Genomic DNA, 22,436 nt, shown 5'->3' with positions numbered 1-22,436 from the left:
ATGTATACGGCCACATAATTCACTGCTTGTCAGATGTTTCATGGTTAAAATACCCCAGTGTTCACAAACAATGCCCCGGCCCTGCAGGCGCCCCCAGATCACGTACTGACGCAGCAACTGCCTCTTCAACATTTTCTCAAGGCTGCTGCCTTCTCTGCAGGGTTCTCGCCCCCTGGGCTACTGAAAAATCAACCCCTAAGCCCCATAATATTACATTTTATCCACTTCTCCACACCCCTCCCCCTTTCCTGCTAACTTTATTTTTCTAAAGATAAACTCTCTCAGGATACAACAACCATGGCGGGGGGGGGGGGGGGGAGGGACACCACTGATTTGCTGTCACCTTCTCGAAAAAGACATTTAAATATTAAATACAGGGCTTGAGAACTACCCTATTAGCATGCTAAAAGGACAGGACTTTAATCAGAAGGGAAAATATTCCTGGGAACCACTGAATTTTCAAAGATTCCAAGCCCTTCTCAACGAACAGAGCTAGAAGGGGCACATGCCCCCATTTTAAACCACCTTTCATTTGTAAAAACATATTTTATGGAAAAAACACAGTTCCACCAAGCTAGAAGGAGGATTGCTAGTTTCTCATTTTCTGTTTTTGCAAATGGATACTCTCTCCAACAACTAACCCTGAGGGGACATTTTTTTGTGCTCCTCAAGCACAAACCTGTTTGGTTTTTTAGTCCTCTTTTTCACTTTTAATTTTATTAATTGTTTTGTTTTACTGCCCAGAGAGCAAAGCATTCCTCCTTCCCTTGCCTTTTCACAAGGCTGTAATCAATATCTGTAAAAAGTTAAAATCAGTTTCCACAGAAACATTGATTTCAAAGCAAACATTCTATCTTAATGAGTCTAACTCTCATAAATTAAAATATTAAAGGTACGATTAAGAGATTCCATGAAGAGAATACATAGTCTTAATCAGAATCTCCAACACTCTCGTGTTAAAATGTGTATCACCTCTCTTTACAGGCACAAACAGGTCCGTGCCTCAGTTTCCACATTTAGGAAATTAGAGAATTGGACTGAAAAATTACTGCAAGATCTTTTGTGGTACTGTAATTCACTCAGATTTCATATCATTAAATTAAAAAAGAGGATTCTGGGCATCACTACTTTTCCTCTTTTGTGTGGGGGGGCATCATTTGGTGAGAATCACGATTTAAAGATGCAAAATGTGTGGCGCTGCCTTGGGCTGCAGACCCCCGTATGCCAGAGCCTTCAATAAATTATGGTAATAGGGCTAGGACACCTGGGAAAGGTTAGCCCAGTGACGCCAGGTGTGTTCAGAGCAACAGTCTCAAGTGAAGACTTTGTGATCTCCGTGCAACGGTGTTAGAAATTTAAGGTGCCATTAGCATCACACTTGTTAGTATTCAGATAGCAGAAGTGTTCCTAGGAAAGATTCTAGACTTTTCTAGGCTTATACTTTGAAATCAAATTACATGCACATTAACATTCACATACCATAGTTCCACCTTTAGAAGTTTTTGACAACACCTCAACATACGTACCATTTAATTATTGTAATTGCAAATGCATAAACACACACCAAAGGGACTTATTTTCACTTAATAATTTTCTGCTTTACATAAATCTGGACCCAGGAGAACAAAGACGTGACCCATCCAAAAAAAAAAAAAAAAAAAAAAAAGCAAAGCAGACGCCACCACAAAGAAAAAACAGCCCTTTACAATTTATTCCTCATAATCAGGCTGTTCTCTTGATATGTGACCATGAACTAGGTCTTAACCTAGCAAATTCATAAATTAACTCAGATAGCCAAATTACTAAGGAAGTGGAAAACTTCCATACTAATTAATGCTTGTGTAATTCTTCTGGTTATTTCAACAATTTCTTTTATGCTTCTTTTCTTTATTTTCCCAAAGCAGCACCTTTAAGACAAAAGGGGGAAAGGCCATCTCCTTACAGTTCACACACACACACACCCCGCGTTTTTTTTTTTTTTTTTTTTTTTTGGCCAAGAAAGAGGAAAAACCGCAATCAAAAGAGAAAACCCCAAACCAAACAACCAAATGTCACTTGACAAACAACTAATGTAGTCTCATCTCCTTCCACCTGGAAAAAAAGTCTTTTCCTTAAAGCGTTCTCAATCCCCCTCCCACCTTGAAAAGGACAAAAAAACCCACGCCATTTCCAGACCAAGAAGCCATTTACAGACAAATGTCATTTTCCAGTTCTGATTTGTGCATGTCTTTTTTTTTTTTTCTTTCCATTTTTTTCACAAAGCACTCTCAATGTGGCCGACTAACAGGAAAATGTGTGTGTGTGTTAATGGTTTGGGGGGGCGGCAGCTGCTACAGTTAATTCTCTTCTTTGCTTTTCAAAGAGCCTGCATATCTGGAAGGGGAAAAAAGGTCATACTGTAAAATGACGTGTCATTTGGCTTCACTGGGCACTTAGAGTACTAACTCCATTTTTTTTTTTTCGGCCTTATTTTATTCGATTCTCCTTCTCTTCCTTCCACGGCCCGGCCCGGCCCGGCCCGGGACACGTCTGCTCCGCGCACACAGTGTGTCCTGCCCGCAACGCACCAAGTCGCGCCCAGCGGCCGCCGCGCTCCCTCCTCCGCCCGCCCCCGCCTCCGGCGCCACGACTCGCCCGCGCCCCCTCCCCCTCGCTGCACCACCTTTACCACTCCGAGCCCTTCCGAGGGGCTGATGTCACCCGCCCCCACTCTCCTCGGCCACTTCTCCCGCCGAACCTCCCCTCGACGAGGCCCCCTCAGCCACCGCGGCGCCCCCCCCCGCGTCACCCCCTTCTCCGCCGGCCCCTCTCGCTTTCTCCCCTTCCCTCTCCCAACAAATCACACACCCAACGGAGGCGGGTCCCCCTCCCTCGGCCCGCCACCCCATTTCCTGTCCCCGAAACCCTCTTTTTGTCGCAGTCTCCCGAGCCCTGTGGGACTCCCCCTCCCCCTCCCCAACACGCACCCGAACCCCTGGCGTCGTGTAGGCCTCGCGGAAAAAGAGAGAGAAAAGAGCGAGGGGGAGGGCGAGAAAGAGACAGAGAGCGAGCGGCCACGGGAGGGGGACCCGCGCCCGCGTCGCCACGGCCCCCGGACCCATTTTGGGCCCCCGCCCGGCCGAATGGCGCCCCGGGGTCCCCCTTCCGGCCTCGCCCCCGGGAGACTGAGCCCGCGGGCGGGCGGCGGGCTCGGGAGCGCGCGCCCGGGGCGGGGGGCGGGCTCGGCGCGCGCGGCCTGCGGGGCGCCCCGAGGGGCCCCCGGGCCGGGCCGGGGCCGGCGCCCCCCGCCCCGCCCTTACCCAGCAGCAGCAGGCGGTGCGTGGCCCGGTAGACCTGCTTGTCCTTCTGCAGCTGCTTCTCGATCTTTTTGTTGGCCTCGCGCTGCGCCTTCTCCTCGTTGCGCTGGTCCTCGGTCTTACTGTTTCCGAGGCAGCCCATGGCGGCGGCGGCGGCGGGGCGCGGGGCGCGGCCGGGCTGCGGCGGCGGCGGCGGCGGGGCCGGGCGCGGGCGGCCTCACGCGGGCGGAGAGGGCCGGGGCAGCCGGGCGGGCGGGCCGGGCGCGGGCTTGGCTCCTCGGGGAGGAGCGCGCGAGGCGGACTGCGGGCCGCGCGGGGAGGGTGGTGTCGGTCTGACCGAGCCGAGCGCGCGGCTCCCAGCCCCTCGAGCCGAAGCCGAGGGGTCTGATGGCCGCCGCGGACCGAGGCGGACCAGAGCAGGAGCTGCGGGAGCTGCTGCCGCCGCTGCCGCCGCCGCCGCTCTTATTGCCTCGGCCGGGGCCCCGCCGCCGCCCCGACCCAAAGCTCCGCGGCGGGCGGGGGGAGGCGGGGGGAGGAGGAGGCGGCGGCGGCGAGGGGGGTGGAAGGAGGAGGAGGAGGAGGAGGAGGAGGAGGGATGAGGAGCAGCCGCGGCAGCAGCCGCGGCGGCGGGGAGGGCGGGAGCTGGCGGAGGGCGGCGCCCCCCCCCCCGGGTACCCGGGGAGGGGGTCCCTCTGCCCGCGCCCGGGACGGGACGGGCCTGGGAGACGCCCCCTCGCCCCCCCTGGCTCGGGCCCCAAGCGGGGCTGGCCACGGGGGGAGAGGGGGCGTCTCCGAGCCAGTGACGACCCCTCGCACGACGCCAACGCTCCACCCCCCGGGCCGCGTCGCCCAGCGGCCCCCGAGGCCGAGCCCCCTCCCCCCTCCCGCGGGCGCCGCCGAGGGGCCGGGGTGGGCGGAAGGGGAGGGAGCGCGAGCCAGAGCCCGGACTTAGGAAATTTTTCGAAAAGAAGAGAGAGACAGAGAGAGCTAGAGAGCAGGGAGTGTGGAAGAAGCGAGGCGAGCACGAACCAAAGGACAGAGCAACCGAAAAGGAAAATGTGTCCAAACACACACACACAAATACTCAATAAAACTCCACACTACACAGCGATGGTGGTGTCTGGTGGGGAGGGGCGGGGGTCTGACTAGATGAGCCGCTCGTCGCGCCCCTGGCGCTGGGCGCCATGGCCCGAGCCGAAGGCACCCGAGGTCCCGGGGCGCCCACGGCCTCTGCGCTTGGCCCGGCCGCCCACGAAGGAGAAGAAGGCGCAGCCCAGGAACATTCGGAAGCAGCAGGTCGCCCCAAAAAAGAAGCCGCAGCCGCGGCCCTGCTCCGGGCGCTTCTGCAGTAGGAAATCGAGCACCCACGCGGGGCTGCGCACGGACAGGACCAGGAAGGTCAGGAGCGGCAGGTGGGCGCTCAGCGCGCTGATCTTCAGCAGCCCGGACCCCCACACGGCGCCCCTGAAGCCTCGCAAGGCGTCGAACAGGTCGTCCTCGTCCTCGTCGCTCGAGTCCGTGTCCCACTCGATCCAGATCCTACTCGTGGCCCCGACGCCGGCGCCCACGCCGCCCCCGCCGGCGCCCTCCGCGGCGCCCTCGTCTGCGCCGGCGGCGGCGGCAGCGGCGGCGACCTCCGGGCCTCGGGCCTCCTCCTGGGCTTCTGGCACCTTCTTCTTCTTCTTCTTCTCCTCCTCCTTCTTCTTCTTCTTCTTCTGCATCTTCTCCAACTTCTTCCTCTCCTTCTCCTTCTTCTTCTCCTCGTTTCTTCTCTGCTCCAGTAGCTTCTTCTCCATCTTCCGCCGCTCCTTTTCGGTCAGCAACTTCTCGGAGGGCGCCTCTTGCTCTGGCTTCTTGGGGGGCTTCTCGGTGTCCCCTCGCTTCCGCGGCGCGCGCGGCTCGGCCAGCGCTGCAGCCACCGCCGCAGCTTCGGCAGCCACCTTGGCCGCAGCCAACGCTATCTTCCTCTCGCTCTCCACCGCCCAAGCTTTGATCTTCATGGCCATCTTCAGCATGGTGGCTCGGCCACCTCGGGGTGCCTGGCTCTCGCCTGGCCCGGGCGCCCTGCTTGCCCCCGGCCTCGGGCTGGCCGGACCCCGTGCGCCCCGTGTCGGGGGAGTCGGCTGCGGTCCCCGCTGCGCTGCCCCGGGGCCGCGGAGCGCGGCTGCCGGGCTTCGTTCGGGCTGCTGGGCTGGCTGCCTAAGAGTTAGCGCCAAAAAGGGTGAGCAAACGAAAAAGGGGCGAGAACAAACCGAAAAGCACCCAACAACACGAGAAATCAAAAAGCAACAAGAAATGTCAAACAACTCAAAAAAGAAAAGTGCAGAGGCGCGATGGCACGAGGTTGCTGTTACCCTCAGGCGCTCCTTGGTTAGGCTCTTGGGCACGCCAATGGAGAAGAGAAAAGAGAAGAGAGAGAGAATTGGGGGGTGCCCGGGAGGCGCGGGCAGGGCGGCAGTGCTGGGGCGCCCCTGCCCCGTCCCGGCCCCGGTGGCTATTTCCCCGCGCCGGGCGACTCGCACTTCCGCGGGAGGCCACGGTGCCCCCGGACTTACATGTGAGTGAGGTGCACTCACACGCAAGGCAGTGCCTGCCTGCCTGCCTGCCTGCCGGCCGCCCGCCGCCGCCCCGCGCTGGGACAGGGGTTCGCTCCAGCCGCGGCGCCGCAGCCCGGAGCCAGAGAGCCTGAGAGCCAGCGAGCGAGCCGCGCCGGGCCGGCCACCTGACGCAGCCCGCTCCGCGGTGCCGACGCGACTGAGTGTCCCCGCCGGAGAGCAGCGCTCCTAAGCAGCCCGATGACGCCCCAGCCTCTTCAGAGGACGGACCCACCGTGGCGGCCCCTATAAACCGAAGGGGAAGCCGAAAAATCGGCCCGCCGGGGACGCGCCCAAACGGGCCGCCGCGCACCCCGGAGGTGCAGGCCGGTGCGGGGGCCACGCGGGAGTGGGCGCGGGGCGCGGGGGACTCGGTGGCGGGGTCCGAGGGGGCGCCCAAGGCGGTGGGCGCCGGACCCCGCCTCCCAGACCTGCCTCCCAATTTTCGGTGAGTGGTGTAGCCCTGGGCGGCGTGCAAAGTGTGCGACGGCGGCGCTTACCCCTGCTGCGCGCCTCCTTACCTCCAGCTTCCCGGTTAGCGCGCGCGGGGACCGCCACCCACCCCTCCCTCCCGGCGGCGCGTGCCCGGCAGCGGGTCGTCCGATGAGAGGTGTTATGTGAGCGCGAAAAACGAGCGTCGCAAGAGCAAGCAGGCGCCGGCGACTCAAGAGCTGAGCGGTGGTGGCCGGGGCCGCGCGGTCTGCGCCCCCGGAGTCCTCCTGGGCGGGCCAGGTGGCGGGCCAGGGCGTCCCGGTTATACGAGGCCGGACCGGGGTGCCGCGGGGGGATGCTCTGGAACAGACGGAAAAGTAGTTTATTGAACACGAATTTCTTTGAGAATTGTTTAAAGACTTTCAGGTGTCCCACCCCAGCCCTGTCCCATATGAGGCTGCGGTACAGCGCAGTGGGTGAAGAGCCGTGACAGCAAGTTCTCAACGACTCGGCTGCGGCTCACTTTTCCTGGGACCTTGGTTGAGTCTCCTGGTTGAGCCCTGCGCGTGTCTGCTTGGGTACAATTCATTCATTCAGTCAATAAAAGTTTGGTCCGTGCGGCCCACCTTGGGCCCAGGTGAGTCAAGAGTAGCCCGGCCGTCAGCCTAAGACTTGGCAACTGCCTTTGGTGGGTCACGGCTGCCTGCCGGTCAGCCCAAATCCACAAAGTAGTCGTCAACTCTCTCCTGCCTTTAACTTTCTTTCACTTCGAAACAGTAAAACTTTGGATGTTTGGGGGGATAGAAAGAAAGGAAGAGGCAGCCTACTTGTAAATGGAAACACAGCTAACATACCTAGGGGGTGGGGTGATTGTTCGATTTGGTCAGAGGCCTTGAGTAAATTGTCCAAATAGTGTTGTTTTCTTTGAAAATAGACACTGTTAACCATTCAACGGGACTGCTGCAATCCCCCGCTTCTCCTCAGTTTGCTCAACTCAAAGTAAGAAAAGTTGTGACAGATGAAGATGTCATCTAATACTGTTCTTGGCCCCATCCAGTACACCTCTACCCCCCTTCTACAAGGCCTCACTTTATGGACCTGAAAGACAGCGGAGGGCAAGTCAAAGCCAGCAGAGAACACTTGGAATTAAGAACAGGAAGCGAAATCTTCACGCCAGACCCTCATGATCTACATCTGCTACCTCGCCTGACTGCGGGTCTCAGACTCTCTCGAACTCTACAGAAAAGTTGCTGCGTTTGGCCTTTCCTCCTCACATCCAAACAAACCAGGTCTTGATCACACTCTGGATATGGCCTCTCCTTCTTACACAAAAATACACCTTCTTTCGACAAAAACTCAAAGGAACTACCGTTCGTCTAAACAAAAGCCGATAAAAATATTTACCCTATAGACGGGAATGTTCTCCTAAGCAAATTCGACAGTAAGGCTGTTTGAAAAGATCACGACACAATCATTCACCAACTAGATTAGAAACTACCTAAAGACGGGGCCCAAGTTTTATACCTTTATACATTAAATAAAAACCTGTTGGTTGAATTTGATTAATCAACTGATTGTCATTTTTAAAAATTGGTGAAGACTTATAAGGAGGAGGAACAGGCCAGAAATTTTTGTTATGCTCCATTTGTTCCAAAGCATCTTCCTTCCTGCTTCTAATGTGGCAAAGCGCAAATACATTGTATTTTAGAGGAAGAAGGTAAATAGTAACCAATACAACCTTGATACTTAATGCCAGTAGCTACACATTACTACAATGAATATAATGAAGGCTCCTTATTTGGAAATCCCTGAGTTGGGTTACCATCTCCCCCCTTTTAGATAAATATCACACCTGAACTTTGAAAGGAGTGAAGCTGTCCCATGTCATATACTGACATATATTCCAGGCAAGGCACAATCGGGACTATTGTCCTAGAATGTATAAAGCAAGGTCAGGCTTCAGTCATTTCAACTTCTAACCTGGCCGGCCATCCTTGGAAAAAAAAAATTTTTTTTAAGTGTAGGTTTCACCTATATTTTATTATGACCAACCACTGATGGACAAATAAAGCTTTTACTTTGTAAATAAATGACAGCAGGTGGAATCAAGGGTTTACAGGTAAGCAAAGGCCACTAAGAGCTCTGAAACACAAGCTCGTTTGTGGTCTGTTCAGCTTTCTGTTTTCACCCGACACAAAGTGAAAGATGAGATTTTTACTTAATTGGCGTGGTGAGCTGATACCGTCTACAGTTTTCAGTCTAGCATTTGACCTACCTGGGTCTTAAACATTTTAATAAAAAAATTTTTTAAAAAGGCTTTCAGGTTTGGAGGCCACCATGCGTGACCTTTTCATATGAATTAGTAATTTATTTTAATAGGTTGTTACCATTTTAAGTGCCTGGTTTATGCTTTGCGAGTGAGCAATCCATTAGCATAATTCTTGGAACAGTCCAGACTCTAGAGTTTTCCAGTGGAAGGGGCCTCTTTTTTGGCTCAGGGAGAGATGGAAGTTGTGGAAATTTTAAGCTCCAGAGAGGGGCAAAGGGCCAGAATGTCCTGGGTGTAAAATGCCTGGTTCAGGTGACTTGCTTCATGCCAAAGCCAGCAAGTTGGGATAATAACACAACAGTAACCTAAAGCACTAGGTCACCTCACGATACAACTTGGTAAAACAGATGGGGGTCCCACCGCTATACACAGGGCCGGCCTAGCAAAAGCTCTTTCCAGCAATGCATATTTTACAACAATGGATGGATTTGCATGTCATGTCGGGGTTTGAATTTTGTGGTCTTGTAAGCTTCATATTTATGGGTGGATGTGTTCCTTGGCTCTTTTGCATCTTCCTGTCTGAGAAAGAATGCCTCGTCTGCTCTTAAAAGAAACAGACTCGCTATAGCTTAGTATCTTGAAAACGTTTTTACACTTATTGAGGTAATTCAGTTTTTGGACAAGGGTGTTCTTTTTGGCCTTTCATTAGATGGGGTCACTGTAAGATCCCAGAGAAAACAGAATTATAATATTATTTTAATAGCCTAGGAAACATAAATAGGCTTCCACTGAAACAGAAACCTTAGCTGTAACGTTTTAATAATAGTGCTTAGCACTTCAATGGTGCTTTCTGTCTTTAAAGCACATTTCGCACTTTATTTAACTAGAATTACTGAAATTGTTGCAAATGAATGTGACTTGAAGCCTGCACAATACCGATGATGAAGCAGGTATTGTAAAAAGCCTTTTCCTAGTCCCAGTTAATCCCCGGGAGAAGGTTCTATTACTTAGGACCATAAAGTTCTTAAAAATCTAATGTAGTGATTACCTAGGGCATTTTTTCCCCCTTGTCATATTCACTAGTTAATAATGGCAACCACAGAGTAATCCAAAACTGGCATTCAGAACTAAACATGGTGCTCAAGTTAGCAAAACTTCATTTCAAAAGCCCTGACATTAAGGGACTAACTACAAGGCCATATGAAATCTCCCTATTTAATTTCTATCAACTAATTTTAAAAATAACTTGTTTTTAATTTAGAATATACTCGAATCCAAACAAAATATAGGGGCACATTGGCCAATGTGTTTGGACACAATTTCTTGAGCCAGTGGCTTTGACATACCAATCAAACATCTACTTAAAACCACAGTTCACAAAATGAGGGCAGTTGGGACTTTTGTGCCTTTATGGATCTTCCTTGACTTTGATGTGTGGACACCATCGAAGAGAGGAACTTCCTGGTCTCCATGGATGCCCAGTTCCCAGGACGATTAGTGCCTTTCTCACAACATCCCCAGGAGCCCCAGAGTAAGTGGGAGTGGACTTTTACCAAAGCCACCATCTACTTTAAAAGGGGGAAACAATAAAGTAGAGACTACGTGCATTACAATGTTCCTTTTAAAAACTTAAACCTAAATAATATGATACATATGGTAGCCTTGAAAAGATTCTAGATGGATAATTTGGATTAGGGGTTTACTGACATCAACCACAGACCAATGGACCCACTTACTGGAGATCTTGGTGGGGGAGCAAAAAGATGTAAATTTGTTACCACTCTATAGCAGGAACGTTGATTTTCCTAAACTAAAATATCTTTAGCTTCCCTTGGGGGCGGGATTTCATGAGGACTACGGTAATGGGAAAGCCTGTTGCTTAGAACTTTTAATTTGGCCTTGAGGATGGAAACTCATCCAGGATGGGGAATAATGCAGGGAGGACTAGTTAAAAACAGGTGCAGGTCAGCTAACTTTTGTTTTTATTTACAAGATGCCTTATTTAAATGACATTTTGATCCAACATCTTACTTAACAAGTACCAACAGGAAAAAACAAAACAAAAAGCAAGTTGGCGCAATCAAGAGAGTCTCAAAGTCCTAATAAGATCTCTGTAGATAAAAGCTCTTTAATTGCTCTGATTTTAAAGATTTTACTGTTTTTTTTTTTCCTTTTCTTTTCATTGCATTCAATTCTTCAAATTTAGCCCCATATAATTAAGAGTTCAGAGCGTTAAACACTCTGGATGAATCAGGTAATAAATTTCCTTTCATTAAATGCTGCTTTGTGTATACATATATACATAGGAAACAACTGCTAAATACAACTTTTACATCTTGGGGTTTTACTTTATGTACCTACCAACCAAGCATGGGTGACCGTTTTCAAACAGGCTTGCGCTTAGTTACTAGCCTCAGTTTGGGACAAGTGAGATTCTGACAGGGCTGTAGGTGTCACCTGCCTTCGTAGCTGAACCCTCCTCTCTAAACCCACTTCTGCCTGCTGTTGGTAAACCCGGAATTAAGCAATTAATGGGACATAATTAGTCACACGTTTAATTTATCTAAAAATGTAGGTACCTTTTCATATGTCTGTGTTTGCCCACACACGTTGAAATTGAAAAACGTGCAATTATAGTTTAGCTCCACCTCTTTCCCCGGGTTTTTATTCTGAGGGGGCACAAATGCTTGGCTCCCAGAGGATGAAGGCAGCCTCCTCCTTTGCACGTGGCTACATATAAGTCCCAGCCAGAGGCTGTGCCCTCCACTCCCTCCCTCACTCAGCACTTTATGGAGGGCTTGGCAGCCTGCACAGCCCTCTCCCTGACAAGTCAGGAGCCCACTCGACTCAGCGGAGCCCAGATGGCACTGTGGCTTCCTAAGGTCTTTGCCGACCTCTGGAAGTTAGGAGGAGGAGAAAACTATCCAGCCAAAGCATCAGGCATTTGCAATCAGTCTGGGGATCAGATGAAAAGGAGATGTTTTTATGAGCTACAGACCTCAGCTTTACCCACACCCACGTCCCGGGGTCTCTGCCCGCCGCCCAGAAAGGGGAAAGAGGCCTCTGCCCGCTTTCTCCAACATTCCTGTCTCTCAGTCGCTTAAGTCTCTACTACCTTCTCAGATTACGGCTCCTTTTGTGCTAATTACACTGAAAAAATTGAAAGAATGTCGCTGACTTTACAAAGAACACAAAGCAGGCTTGCTTTAAAAACTAAATATAGCCAATTTCTTTCAGAAGGCAGACAACTCAGCTTTCAAATGATTTGTACTATGTGGATTAACTGCAGATGGACAGTTAGGAAGACCCAGGTGACAGAAGGGAGGATACATCTAACATGTGTGTTGCTCTGGGGGGCCATTTACATAAAATCCCAAATCTGGTTAATGATGAACTTTCCCCACTCCACCCACCAGCACTTAATTGTAAATTAAGACTTGCCACAGGGACTTCCCTGGTGGCCCAGTGGTTAGGGCTCCGCGCTTCCACTGCAGGGGGCGAGGGTTCGATCCCTGGCTGGGGAACTAAGATCCCGCGTGCCGTTCGGTGTGGCCAAAACTTAAAAAAAGAAAAGAAAAGACTTGTCAATGATGGCAGACTAATAGAAGCTACCATGAAAAAGGAAAGGGATGGAATGCCAATGTGTAGAAAGCTATGTATTACGCAGGTAAAAATATAAATGAAAGGAAAAGAAAGTCTAACTTCTCACTCTGGGAGGCTGTGGCTGCCAGAGAATGAGAGGATGCTGTTTTTGCAGCTCCTGTTCGCCATTATATAAGAAATGGTCTTTTAAAAGGAGAACTGGGAAGTGTCTGTTACTGGCCAAGAAAACTATGGATGACACCCCCGCCCTCCCTCTATGAAATCCTTTAAGGGTTAATAGGTGAACAGTAGCAGCTTGGAATGATTTATTTTTCTAAGGAGCATTAAATACTGAATTGCTCATGCTGAAATAATGCCACAGCTGTGACCCTTAGGGCTGAATTTTGGACACCGGCACAAGTGACAGGTGTGCTCGATGTATGCCCAGCTTGGCTGAAGTGATGCCTAACTCAAGTCCCCCCCACCCCCGATTAATTGGTGGGGACTCTGGAGCCAGCCAGGAAAGGGCCTTTTGCCACGGAAGACCATGTGCGCTCAGCCGTCAACAAACATGCCAGCCTTTGAGGGGGATGGAGGCCCTGCTCCCTGAATAGAGAACAAGAAAATCAAGACAGACCTCAGACGACAGGGGAAAGAGGAAGCGGGAGCTGAGAGGTCTGATCAGGATCAGACCCTTCTAGGTTTTAAAGCAAACATATCTGTCCTATAATTGGCTCTTGGAGGATTTTAGCAAACGAAGCAAGCCCAGGATTCTAGGAAATGTGTCACCAAAATTGGTATTATTAGAGGAAGTGGCACAAAGCTAGAAATACAGAGTCTAATCTGTAACATACTAATTACACCTATTTTTATCCCAGGGATGCAGTGACCTAACACCAAGAAATGAAAACTCTAGAAAACTAGCCCTTCACATATACAAGACATGAACACCTTGAGGGCAGGGGCCACAGGGCAAAGGTTTCACTGAGTCCTTTAATCTGACCTGGGGTTAGAAATCAGCAGTCACGAAGGTAGTCAACTTTCAAGGGAACTCGGCAACAGTGGAGGAGGGCCAGTGAGGCTCCAGACCAAACCTGGGGAGCTCTGGTATGAAGTCAGCATGCTGGTAAGAGGACAACTCTGGAATGTCAAAGTCCGGCCTGAGCAAAATGCCTATGGGGTGTCCTGGTCTGCAGAGGGCAGAAAGAAGGCTCTGCTAAGCCAAAAAGGAGGCTAGATGAAAAAGCTTTCCTTGGTCCATCCCACCAGCCACAAAGGCCCTGGGTCCCTATCCTCCAGCAAGATGATGCCAGATGGCTGACGGACAGAGAACCACCTCCAAAAGTTGACAAATCTCCTACTTTGGGGACTGGTTCCAATAAGGATGCTTCTCACTATGATGGTTGAAGGCATCAACCAGCTTAAAGCAGCATTAGGTTTTTTGCTTCCTTATCCTGAAAAGACAAATCTCTACCTTCTGAGTACCAGGATATTTTCATAATTGTACTCTCTGGGAGTTGCTTCAAAAAGCCTAGCTGTGAAAGAATCTTTCAAAGGAAGTTGATATAAAACTTAGTTGGGACACAAAGACATCTAATCTGCAAGTTAAATGGATATTCCATGTATTCATAACCATTCAAAGCATCCTAATGTCTAGAAAAACCTGACCCCCTCCTATCATGATGTTATTATTAACCCGGGCCTCAGGGGGGCGCCCTAGAGCAGGGGAACTTAAAGTCATTCTCAGCCTCAAAAGTGAATTTCTTAAACGGTTTTCTATTAGTTAAATCAGTAATTAGTCTAAATACATCATTTCAGTAATCTGCCATGAGTTAGTTGAATGCAAAATGGGGGGAAAAACTGGGCTAACTAGGGTGATCCCCATGGACACTTAATGTTTTAATCTTAGATATAAGATAACTTTATATTTCATTTGCCTTGCACATTCTTAAATGTGTTAAATAGATATGTATTCCTCAGTCTGGCATAACTACATATCCTCTAGATTTACTGAGGGTACAGAAGGCAGACAGGGCAACTTTGTAAAAAAAAAAAAAAAAAAAAAAAAAAAGAAGAAGAAGAAAGAAGAAAACTAAAGAATAGAACTCTACAACAAAAAGTTAGTTTCTAAAATGGATGCCGAAGTAGAAAAGATATTGAGAGAAAAATATATGTGTATTTCAGCAAAGCTACAAACACACCAAAAAGGTACCAGCAGCATGAAAACCCCAGGGGAACAAACAAAAAAATCACTCTAATTTATAGTAACTGAACCTTTGCTTTACCTTCCTCCCAACAGCTGATAAGTCTGTGAAATCACCCAGCTGTCACTCTTTTCCTTTTAGAAACATGACACCAATTTGTCTTTATTAGAATTCAGAGGTCTGCTTGATGGGGCCCCTAATAAATGTAAGTCATCATCACTTCTTGACCTTTTTTCCCCTGAAATTCTCGGTACGCGGTTAAACTGCTGAAAACATATTTTCAAGGTTCTGTGACTGTAACATAAAAATAAAGGATCAAGGCTGGGTGGCTTTGGAGGTCTGAGCACATCTGGGCTCTGCCCTGCCTGCACCCCAGAGGGAAAATAAGGCAGATCGATTAGAAACAGCATCTGGGGGTAACAGCAACGCTCTGCTTTGGGCTGAGCTGTTTGCAAATAGGAATGCTCTGCACAAGACTGAAGTACAGCAGGGGGGGTGCCAAGGAGCCCTTGCCCCTTCCTCTGCCCCTCCTAGCATCCCCCTCCTCCCCCACCTGCCTGGCTATTGAGTGCCTTGAAAGAGCAGGAAAAAAACCTGTAGCCCAGAGAGCCTCAATTAACTATCCACATGAGAAAGAAACAAAAAGATTGATGATGGGGTCCTAGTTATGGTGACTTTGAGATAAAAGGATGGGGGGTGGCTTTTTCAAGAAACTGAATCATGACCCTTTTTTTATAAAAGCAACCCTTCTCGTCCTTATTTTTTCACTGGCTGCACTGGGCTGGTGGTACCCTAAAACAAAATGAGGGCAGGTGGCTTCAGCCTTCACCACATCCTAAGATGGCCGCAGGCACCAGACAAATCTTGACCCTGACCGTGATGTTGCCAAGAGCCTGGTCATAAAGATTCCCCTCTGCATGCCTGCCTGTGAAGACTGGTGTCCCCACCTCCCCTGTACCGCAGACTTCAGATGGCCACTGCAGAGAAAGCAAGAGGGCCTAACATCTTATTCGTGTCCCCTCTACTTCCTCATTCCTCAGAGAGCAGAGGAATGGCTTCTAGGTCTGTTCCCTCCAATTCCTAAAAATAAGTTTCCCTACGGCATTGGGTTGGGGGGATGTCAGGGTAGGTGGTCAGATGAGCTGTTGCTCAAATATTTGACAAACTGGCTGTCTGTGGACAAAACAACCAGATGCTTTTCCATGATTGAACTTTCGACCAAATTGATTGGATGCTTTGGTGTCAAGAAGACAAAAACTCAAGTCAAAAAGATCACCAGAATAGGAAATTTGTTGGCGACAAAAACAAAAAACAAAAAAACCATACTACAGTAGGAAGCATTACTTTTTCTAGCAACAAAAATCTGAGTTTTCAGGTTGTGCTAAATGACTCAAAATTTGCCAGAGTGAAGAGACGGCAGAGAGAATGGATTTTTTCAAAGGTTATATTGTTCCTATTTATTTGGCTTCGCTGCTGCCAGAAAGTGGCTTGGAGCCCTCTTTTTTAGCACTCTATAAAATGTAAATGGTCTAAATTAAGAAGCCATCTAATCTCAACCAATATTAATTCTGACATGAAAAATGAGACCAATTCTTCAAACAGGATTATGATCACCACCACCCGACATTAACCGATCACCTCACCCTGTTTCTCAAAGAACGGGATATTTTCCTTTTCCAAAGGGCCTATTTATTTCTAAGAGTGGACCAAAATCCTCACACACTTCCCTTATTCCGACATTGAAAAGGTACAGCCTCCTAACGTGGGCTGCTTTGACACCCCCCCACTCCCAACTCTGCAAGCTTTTGTATCTTATGTCTTTTTTTGTTTTTTTCCTCCAAACTAAAATCCCTCTAAAATATCTAAACACCCCAACGGTCGTAAGTGGGGATGCCGCCCCTGCATCTTTCTCCTTGCAGACCGAACTGCCGGCTCCTAATATTGTTTTCCAAGCAGAAAAGGGAAAACTGAGAAAAATAACGATTTTTTTTCCTCGTGTTTTCTCCTCAACCGGTCCATTGAAAATCAACAGGATCACGGTTCCTCTGTCTATGCAGCAAGGCAGAATCACCGTGCATCCAGATAAAGAATTTGCCTTTTGGCTGGGCTCAGATGGGGACACTGCAGTCGTTCTAGAAAAAGGAGGCATCTCTGCATCCCTGCAGTACCGCCTCAGCATCCCAAGACCACTACCCCCCCTCCCATAAGATCTTGCAGATGTTGCATTTGGCTTGTGAATCCTCTTGGTAAGTGCAGGGAATAAAGTGGCTTTACTCGGAAATGTCCGTCATTCAGCTACCACACAAAGCCCTAAGTCCCTGCTGTTTCATTATCCTCTGCCCGGTAATAATCATCAAAATCAGAAGGGTCCCCAGAAGCACGATGATTCAGTGAGGGGCATAAGGGATCCCGGGAAAATCACGGATTGTTTGGGAGAAGTTGCTGCCTAGAGAGCCTCCCTGGGGAGAGGGGAATGAGGCCCCTCGGTGTTGATCGCGAGGCTGCGGGGTGCTCTCTGTGGGCGACATCACTTTTCACAGAGCCATCGGGTAATTCAGTTACACAAAAGCAGCGGAGATGAGCAGGGTCAGATCATCTCTCCTGTTCTGTGTAGTTCTGTCCTAGAGGCTCTCCAGCAGCCTGCACTTGGTGTTTGCAAGGCGTGAAAGGGTCCTAAAACGGAGGACGGGGGCTGAAATAATGCACCTTCTATGCCTTTTTGTTTCCCCCCGCCCGCTCCCTCCATCCCTGGGGACCCGCGGGCAATGTGGATGCATGTGGGTGCTTTCTTCCTCACATTCCCAAGCCCAGGAGCTAAGGCTCTTTTCAGCTGAGAGACACTGCCAGCACGAATCCCAGGGCCACCTTCAGGGGCTGTGAGCAACCCAGTTGGGGGCGGGGGTGGGTGGGAGTTCCTGAGGGCTCAATGTCTAAGGTCAAGGCAGGGTGGGTGGAAGGGGAAATGGGCCCTTTCCCTGATTCTCGCTTGAGCTGAATGAAACTGATTTAACATCGGCTTTCCACCTCTTTTCCCATCGCTAAAACGCCGCCTCTGCCCTCAGAACAGCAGCCCCAGGCCTGCAGGGCTCTCTCTGGCCTCCTCTGCAGCTCCAAGGCCCTGGAACGGCCATCTGAACCAAGCACCTGACTTAAAAAAAACACAGATAAAAACAACCCACCATTTTCAAGAACGAGACGTACGGCCACTGAAACCCCCTCGGCTGCTTTCAAAGCCGATGGAGCAGAACTCAAGCTAGACCCCCCCACCCCCTCCAAGGCTCGGGGTTAAAGTCACAGCTCACCCCACAGAGGGGGAGGGGGAAGCCGGCACCCAGCAGCTGGCTGAGTTCTGCCCTACCGGCCCTTCCTATGCCCGGCTCACCCCTGGCTGCAAACAGCGGGCCTGACCGGCGCAACGGGGACCGGGACCCAGGACCGTGGCGGGGGGCGCTTCCCTCCCTCCTTCATGTATACATCAGCCCGCGGTGACAGCCCGCTTTGCACTCCACTCGCATCTCTTTCAGAGCCCCCTCCCCTTCCCCCCACCACAAGCCCCCTCGGTAAAAAACCAAAAACCATCTTGTTCTTTCACCATAATTAAAGTGCTGTCAGGGAAAACGGCATGGCTGATTTCTGCCGCAGTTGAAATGACCCTCTGCTTTCCTCGCCTCTCATTTGCTAAAGTGGTCCTTTCTCTGCCTGAAATCAGGCCCTTTGGTGATGGAAATTTTAGCAGGAAGCTGAGAGTTCTAAGCAGAATCCTAACCTTGGGAGGGTGGGGAGAGAGATGGATGTTTTGGGAGCTGGCCCCTCTGCGGCAGCAGCCTAGGTGCTGCGGGGCTCCCTTCCCGGCTGCCGCAGCCTTCTGCCCCATCCACGCCCGGCTCCCTAATTACCAGACATTGGTCAGGGGTCGCAATTTAGCCACATTTGGAGGTCGATTCTCCCCGTTGACTTATCTAAAGGGCAGGAGGAAGCTGCTTGGAAGGAAGTAAACAGGTTCTGGATCTGGGAAGATAAAATCCAAGCGCCTTCCTCGCTCGGAGGGAACGCGTGACTGCATATTTAATATCCTCGCCAGCCTGCGTGTTTGTGTTTGAAATAAAGCTATAACTTAGACGCATAATGAAATGCCCTCCTCCTCCCCGCCGAGTGCTCCCGAGCCCCTGGGTGACACTCCTGTCACGGCCACTGCAGTGCCCAGGGCTCTCTCTGGCAACGGCATCTCATCTCATTTTGTGAAAACGTCACCCTGTCCTGTTAGCTATCAGAGAGCTTTCTAAAAAGGACATTTCAGGTGAGCAATGCAGTAATGTTTAAGGGTGAAAAAAAAAAAGAAAAAAACATTAAAAAGAAAAGAACGAAAAGGAACCCAGGGCCCTGAGTACTTTTGAGCTGTGCCTTTGGAATCCATGACATATTATTCAAACTCGTATCATGTGAGGAATTCATAATATTCATCCCAGCCTTCAACTACTTCGATTTTAAGGAAACATTTCAAAATTAGCTTAATTTCCTTTTCCTAAATATCATGCATCTTGGAAAGGCCCCTTCTGAGTTTCACTGGGGAGCTTAACTGGCAGGCTTCCGGGTTTCTAGAAGGGTATGCTAATATCTGGCAAGTCAAAATGGCAATCCAGGCCTCCCTCAATTGAATCATTAGTTGTTAATGCACCTCTGAGTAACTCCAAGCTCAGGTGTGAAACCAACCCAAGTGTCACTAAAGCACCACTTTTTCCTCGGGCTGCAACGCGGGATGGTGGGGCTGTTTATGTAACACGCCAGCAGCAAGCTTGTTTTTGCTGCTTCATTATTTGCTGGCCTGGACTCCTGCCTCCTTGCTCCTTTCTCCCCCCAACCCCAGACTTCTTTTTTTTTTTTTCTTCCCCTTTTTAGAGAAAGCAAAGCAGCTGTATAGTACTCAAATCTTTTATTTCCTGACTATGCTGTGTGTCAGAGCAGTGGACGCTGGAGAAAAACATGGGGCTTGTTCTTACCGGCCTGAGCCGGAATGAGTCAGGCACCCGAAGCTTCGATCTGGACCTGACTCTGCCATTCGGATGGGGTCCCCTCCTACCACCCACTAAGCTGTACCTGGAGAGCTGGGGTGGGGGAGAAAGCCCTGGGGTCATGGGGCAGGGGAGAGGGAGCCAGTTCGCTGAATTTACTGCATTGGGGGTGCACAGAGCTGGGCTGGGGAGCATGGGGCTCAGGTGTCAACTGCCCTAACGCCCCCTCCCCTGTCTTCCTCCACCGCCTCCTGTTAGAATTCTATTCCACTATTAAAACTGTGGCTCTCTCAGCTTTCTGGCCTCGGAGAGCTCTTTATTAAAATGCAAACGTCCCTTAAGGGTAGCCCCATAAGCCTCTGCCAGCTAATGGGATTAAGTGAACAGAACACAGCAACCTGCAGGGAGGTAAGGAGGCCTGGGGGCCGACCCCACCTTCTCGGATTTGCCAAAGGCTCATCCCTGAACAGGCAGAAAGCAAAATTCAGCCTTCCCCGTCTCAGATGTCTTTGAAAGGGGACTCTGCAGCCCGGAGCCTGAGTCCCAGCAGTGGGATCGTTTGCTCACTGTAATTCTTGGCGCCTTGGTGGCCCCATCTCTTTCCAATCATTTCTCTTAGGATGGACATCGTTTTCAAGGTATCCTAGCAGAGTGGTCCGCATTCAAGAGAGGAGCATCAGGCCAGCGGTGGGGAAGTAATTGCACATAACTAATTCATTTACAGAGGCAGCCACTTGTAATAAAGGATGTTTTCAAAGTGACTTGGCAAACTGATGTTTTCCTGAGCTGGTAAACAAGCTTCGCTTTATGCCCTGAAAATGGGTTTTCACTCACATTGATTTCTTAGTGTGCCTCTCAGGTGAAGAGCATGAAAATGTCACAAACAAGGAGAAGCCCAAATTCAATAATTCTGCAAACCTGAATTTTTCTCATGGAATAAAACCAGTCCCTGTCGCCTGGGAGTTCCTTCAGTTCAGTAACCTTCACAAAAGCACTTCCCTCATCGTATAGCTAAAATAAAAATTCTCCATCTACCTATCTGTACACACACACACATTTTATAAAAATCACATACCATGTGCTGAGCAGTACAGGAGACCTTTAGATAAAACGCCTCTTCCAAGGCTACCGAAGAGATGACTGAAAAGTTTGTGAAAGAAAAACTGGAAATTAAATTCTGGAATTAAGAGTGCATTTTTCTTTCCACAATGACTGGGAATTAATTATACTATTGAATATCGCGGATCTCTATTTGCATTAGGAAACAGGAAAAAGAGGCCCAGAGCTCAGGATCTAAGATGGAGGGCAGGCCAGGACCTAAGATGGAGGACGGAAGCTAAGATGGAGGGCAGGTCAGGATCTAAGATGGAGGACTGGAGCCAAAATGGAGGGCAGCCCAGAAGCTAAGATGGAGGACCCAAGCTAAGGTGAAAACACTCCACAGTACCCCAGGACTTCTGGCTGCAAACTACAAACACTCCCTCACCCCACCCCTCGGAATACAAACCCTAGACACAGAAGATTCTAAGGTTCGGTGGAAGAATTTGGGGCTACCCCAAAGAGAATTCTCAGTCCTTGAAGATCCTGGAAGGCATAGTTAGGCTCCAGACAGATCAGAAAATGAAGAGAGATGGGGGCTAAAGGCAGTTCTCTCACTACCCCAGGGCCAGGCCTCTGGAGTCCCTTCTGAAAGCAAGCCCACGCCTCAGCTCTCCCAGTGAGCCCCAGGGCAACACCTCCCAGAGAAAGGCATCGTCGTTCAGTAGCATCTCTGAGGCCTACACTGCGCCTGCAGAAGGCCCGTCCCCGCTGTTGGCATATAACTGTTCAGCCCCAGACTGGCATGGAAATCTGAACTGTATGCCTGTCCAATATCTACACACGGGTGTTAGTTTTGACCCAAGCAGATCCTTCGGGGTTTTCTGCAATCTCATTATCAGGACTCAACAATAATTTCACGTAACCACTGATTTGCTTTGCTCAACTAGGCTGGAGTAGTGTCAGAAGGCTGCTAAAGTCTGTTTTTTTGACAACCTTTCCATCTTTTCTTAGCTGCCGTGTCTATCCCCTATCTAATCACCAGGCAGCGACGGTCCACGCTTAACTTCCTGGGGCTGTTTTGATTATGAGACCCTCAAAGGGAGCAGCAATGTCTTATACCTTTATCTTCCCCACGGGGAAGGGCACATGTTAGGTATATATTGAGTGAATGAATGAATAAATGAAAATGCCCCAGCGAAGGCCAACTCACCGACCCGGCAAGGATTTCATCCTTCTGGGACGCTTGGCAGACACATGAGCAGCTACTGCAAGCTAAGAGATGCTACTAGAAAGGCAAAAAGGAAACAGCCATTTCGACATCCCATTTAACCCCCAAATTAGGAAAGAACTTATCGGTGAGGGAAAATGGGAGCATTTGCACCGAGAACTGGGCAGTATTCCATGCTCTTTGCCAAGCTGGACACAGTCTACTTATGAGGTAAACCTCAGATCTGCCAATAGTCAGAAACTTGAAAAATTAATTCGTGACAACTGTTTTCATTTGGAACCATGATTTCCCTCGATTAGGCGTGTCACTTTATGCTAAATTCCCATTAAACACTTCCCAACAACTTTTTCTTTATTTTTTCTGAAGAACAGCCATGACCCCCCTTCCCCAACGATTCTTAAAGGTCACAGAAGGTCCATTTGATAAGCATATTGGTGGCAAATCCCCTTTCCTGGCTATTAGGACAGCAATTGTTTTTTCCCCTACTGGCCCCTAATGGGTAATTTTGCTGGGTTTCAAAGCAATGCAAATTTGGCTCCAATGAATTAGTAACACATTTCTAACTTTTGGGGGCTTGGGAAAAGTGTGAACTTTTCCTGGTGGAGGGAAGTTAAACCTTGAGGACAAACCAAATCCTGGTCAGCCTAGCAAACCTCTTCTGCCTCAGTGGGCTGTGCCTTTTTTTTTTTTTTTTTTTTTTAAGTCCCAAACTTGGGAGAATGGAGCCCTACTACAACAAATCAGGACAAGACTTTGTTGTTGTTTTTTTTTTCACTTGAGC

At 49.7% G+C, this 22,436-nt stretch overlaps 1 protein-coding gene across 5 annotated transcripts in view; it reads right to left on the bottom strand.

Annotated features, from left to right (window-relative positions):
- Positions 1-22,436, bottom strand: part of GNAS (GNAS complex locus) — a gene marked incomplete at both ends in the record, with an annotated part of 54,061 nt that overhangs the window by 15,008 nt on the left and 16,617 nt on the right. For 4 of the 5 annotated variants that reach the window (XM_079718462.1, XM_079718463.1, XM_079718464.1 and 1 more), the window contains one exon: positions 3,300-3,504. The exons of the other annotated variant lie outside the window; for it this stretch is intronic. In XM_079718462.1, coding sequence (XP_079574588.1) covers positions 3,300-3,438 — 139 coding nt within the window. Of the gene's footprint in view, positions 1-3,299; positions 3,505-22,436 lie in introns of those variants that run through there. 5 annotated transcript variants of the gene reach the window in all.

The sequence above is a fragment of the Hyperoodon ampullatus genome (assembly GCF_949752795.1).
Source record: "Hyperoodon ampullatus genome assembly, chromosome: 14".
In the NCBI taxonomy this organism is placed as follows: domain Eukaryota; kingdom Metazoa; phylum Chordata; class Mammalia; order Artiodactyla; family Ziphiidae; genus Hyperoodon; species Hyperoodon ampullatus.
This window is presented reverse-complemented; position numbering and strand designations above follow the sequence as displayed.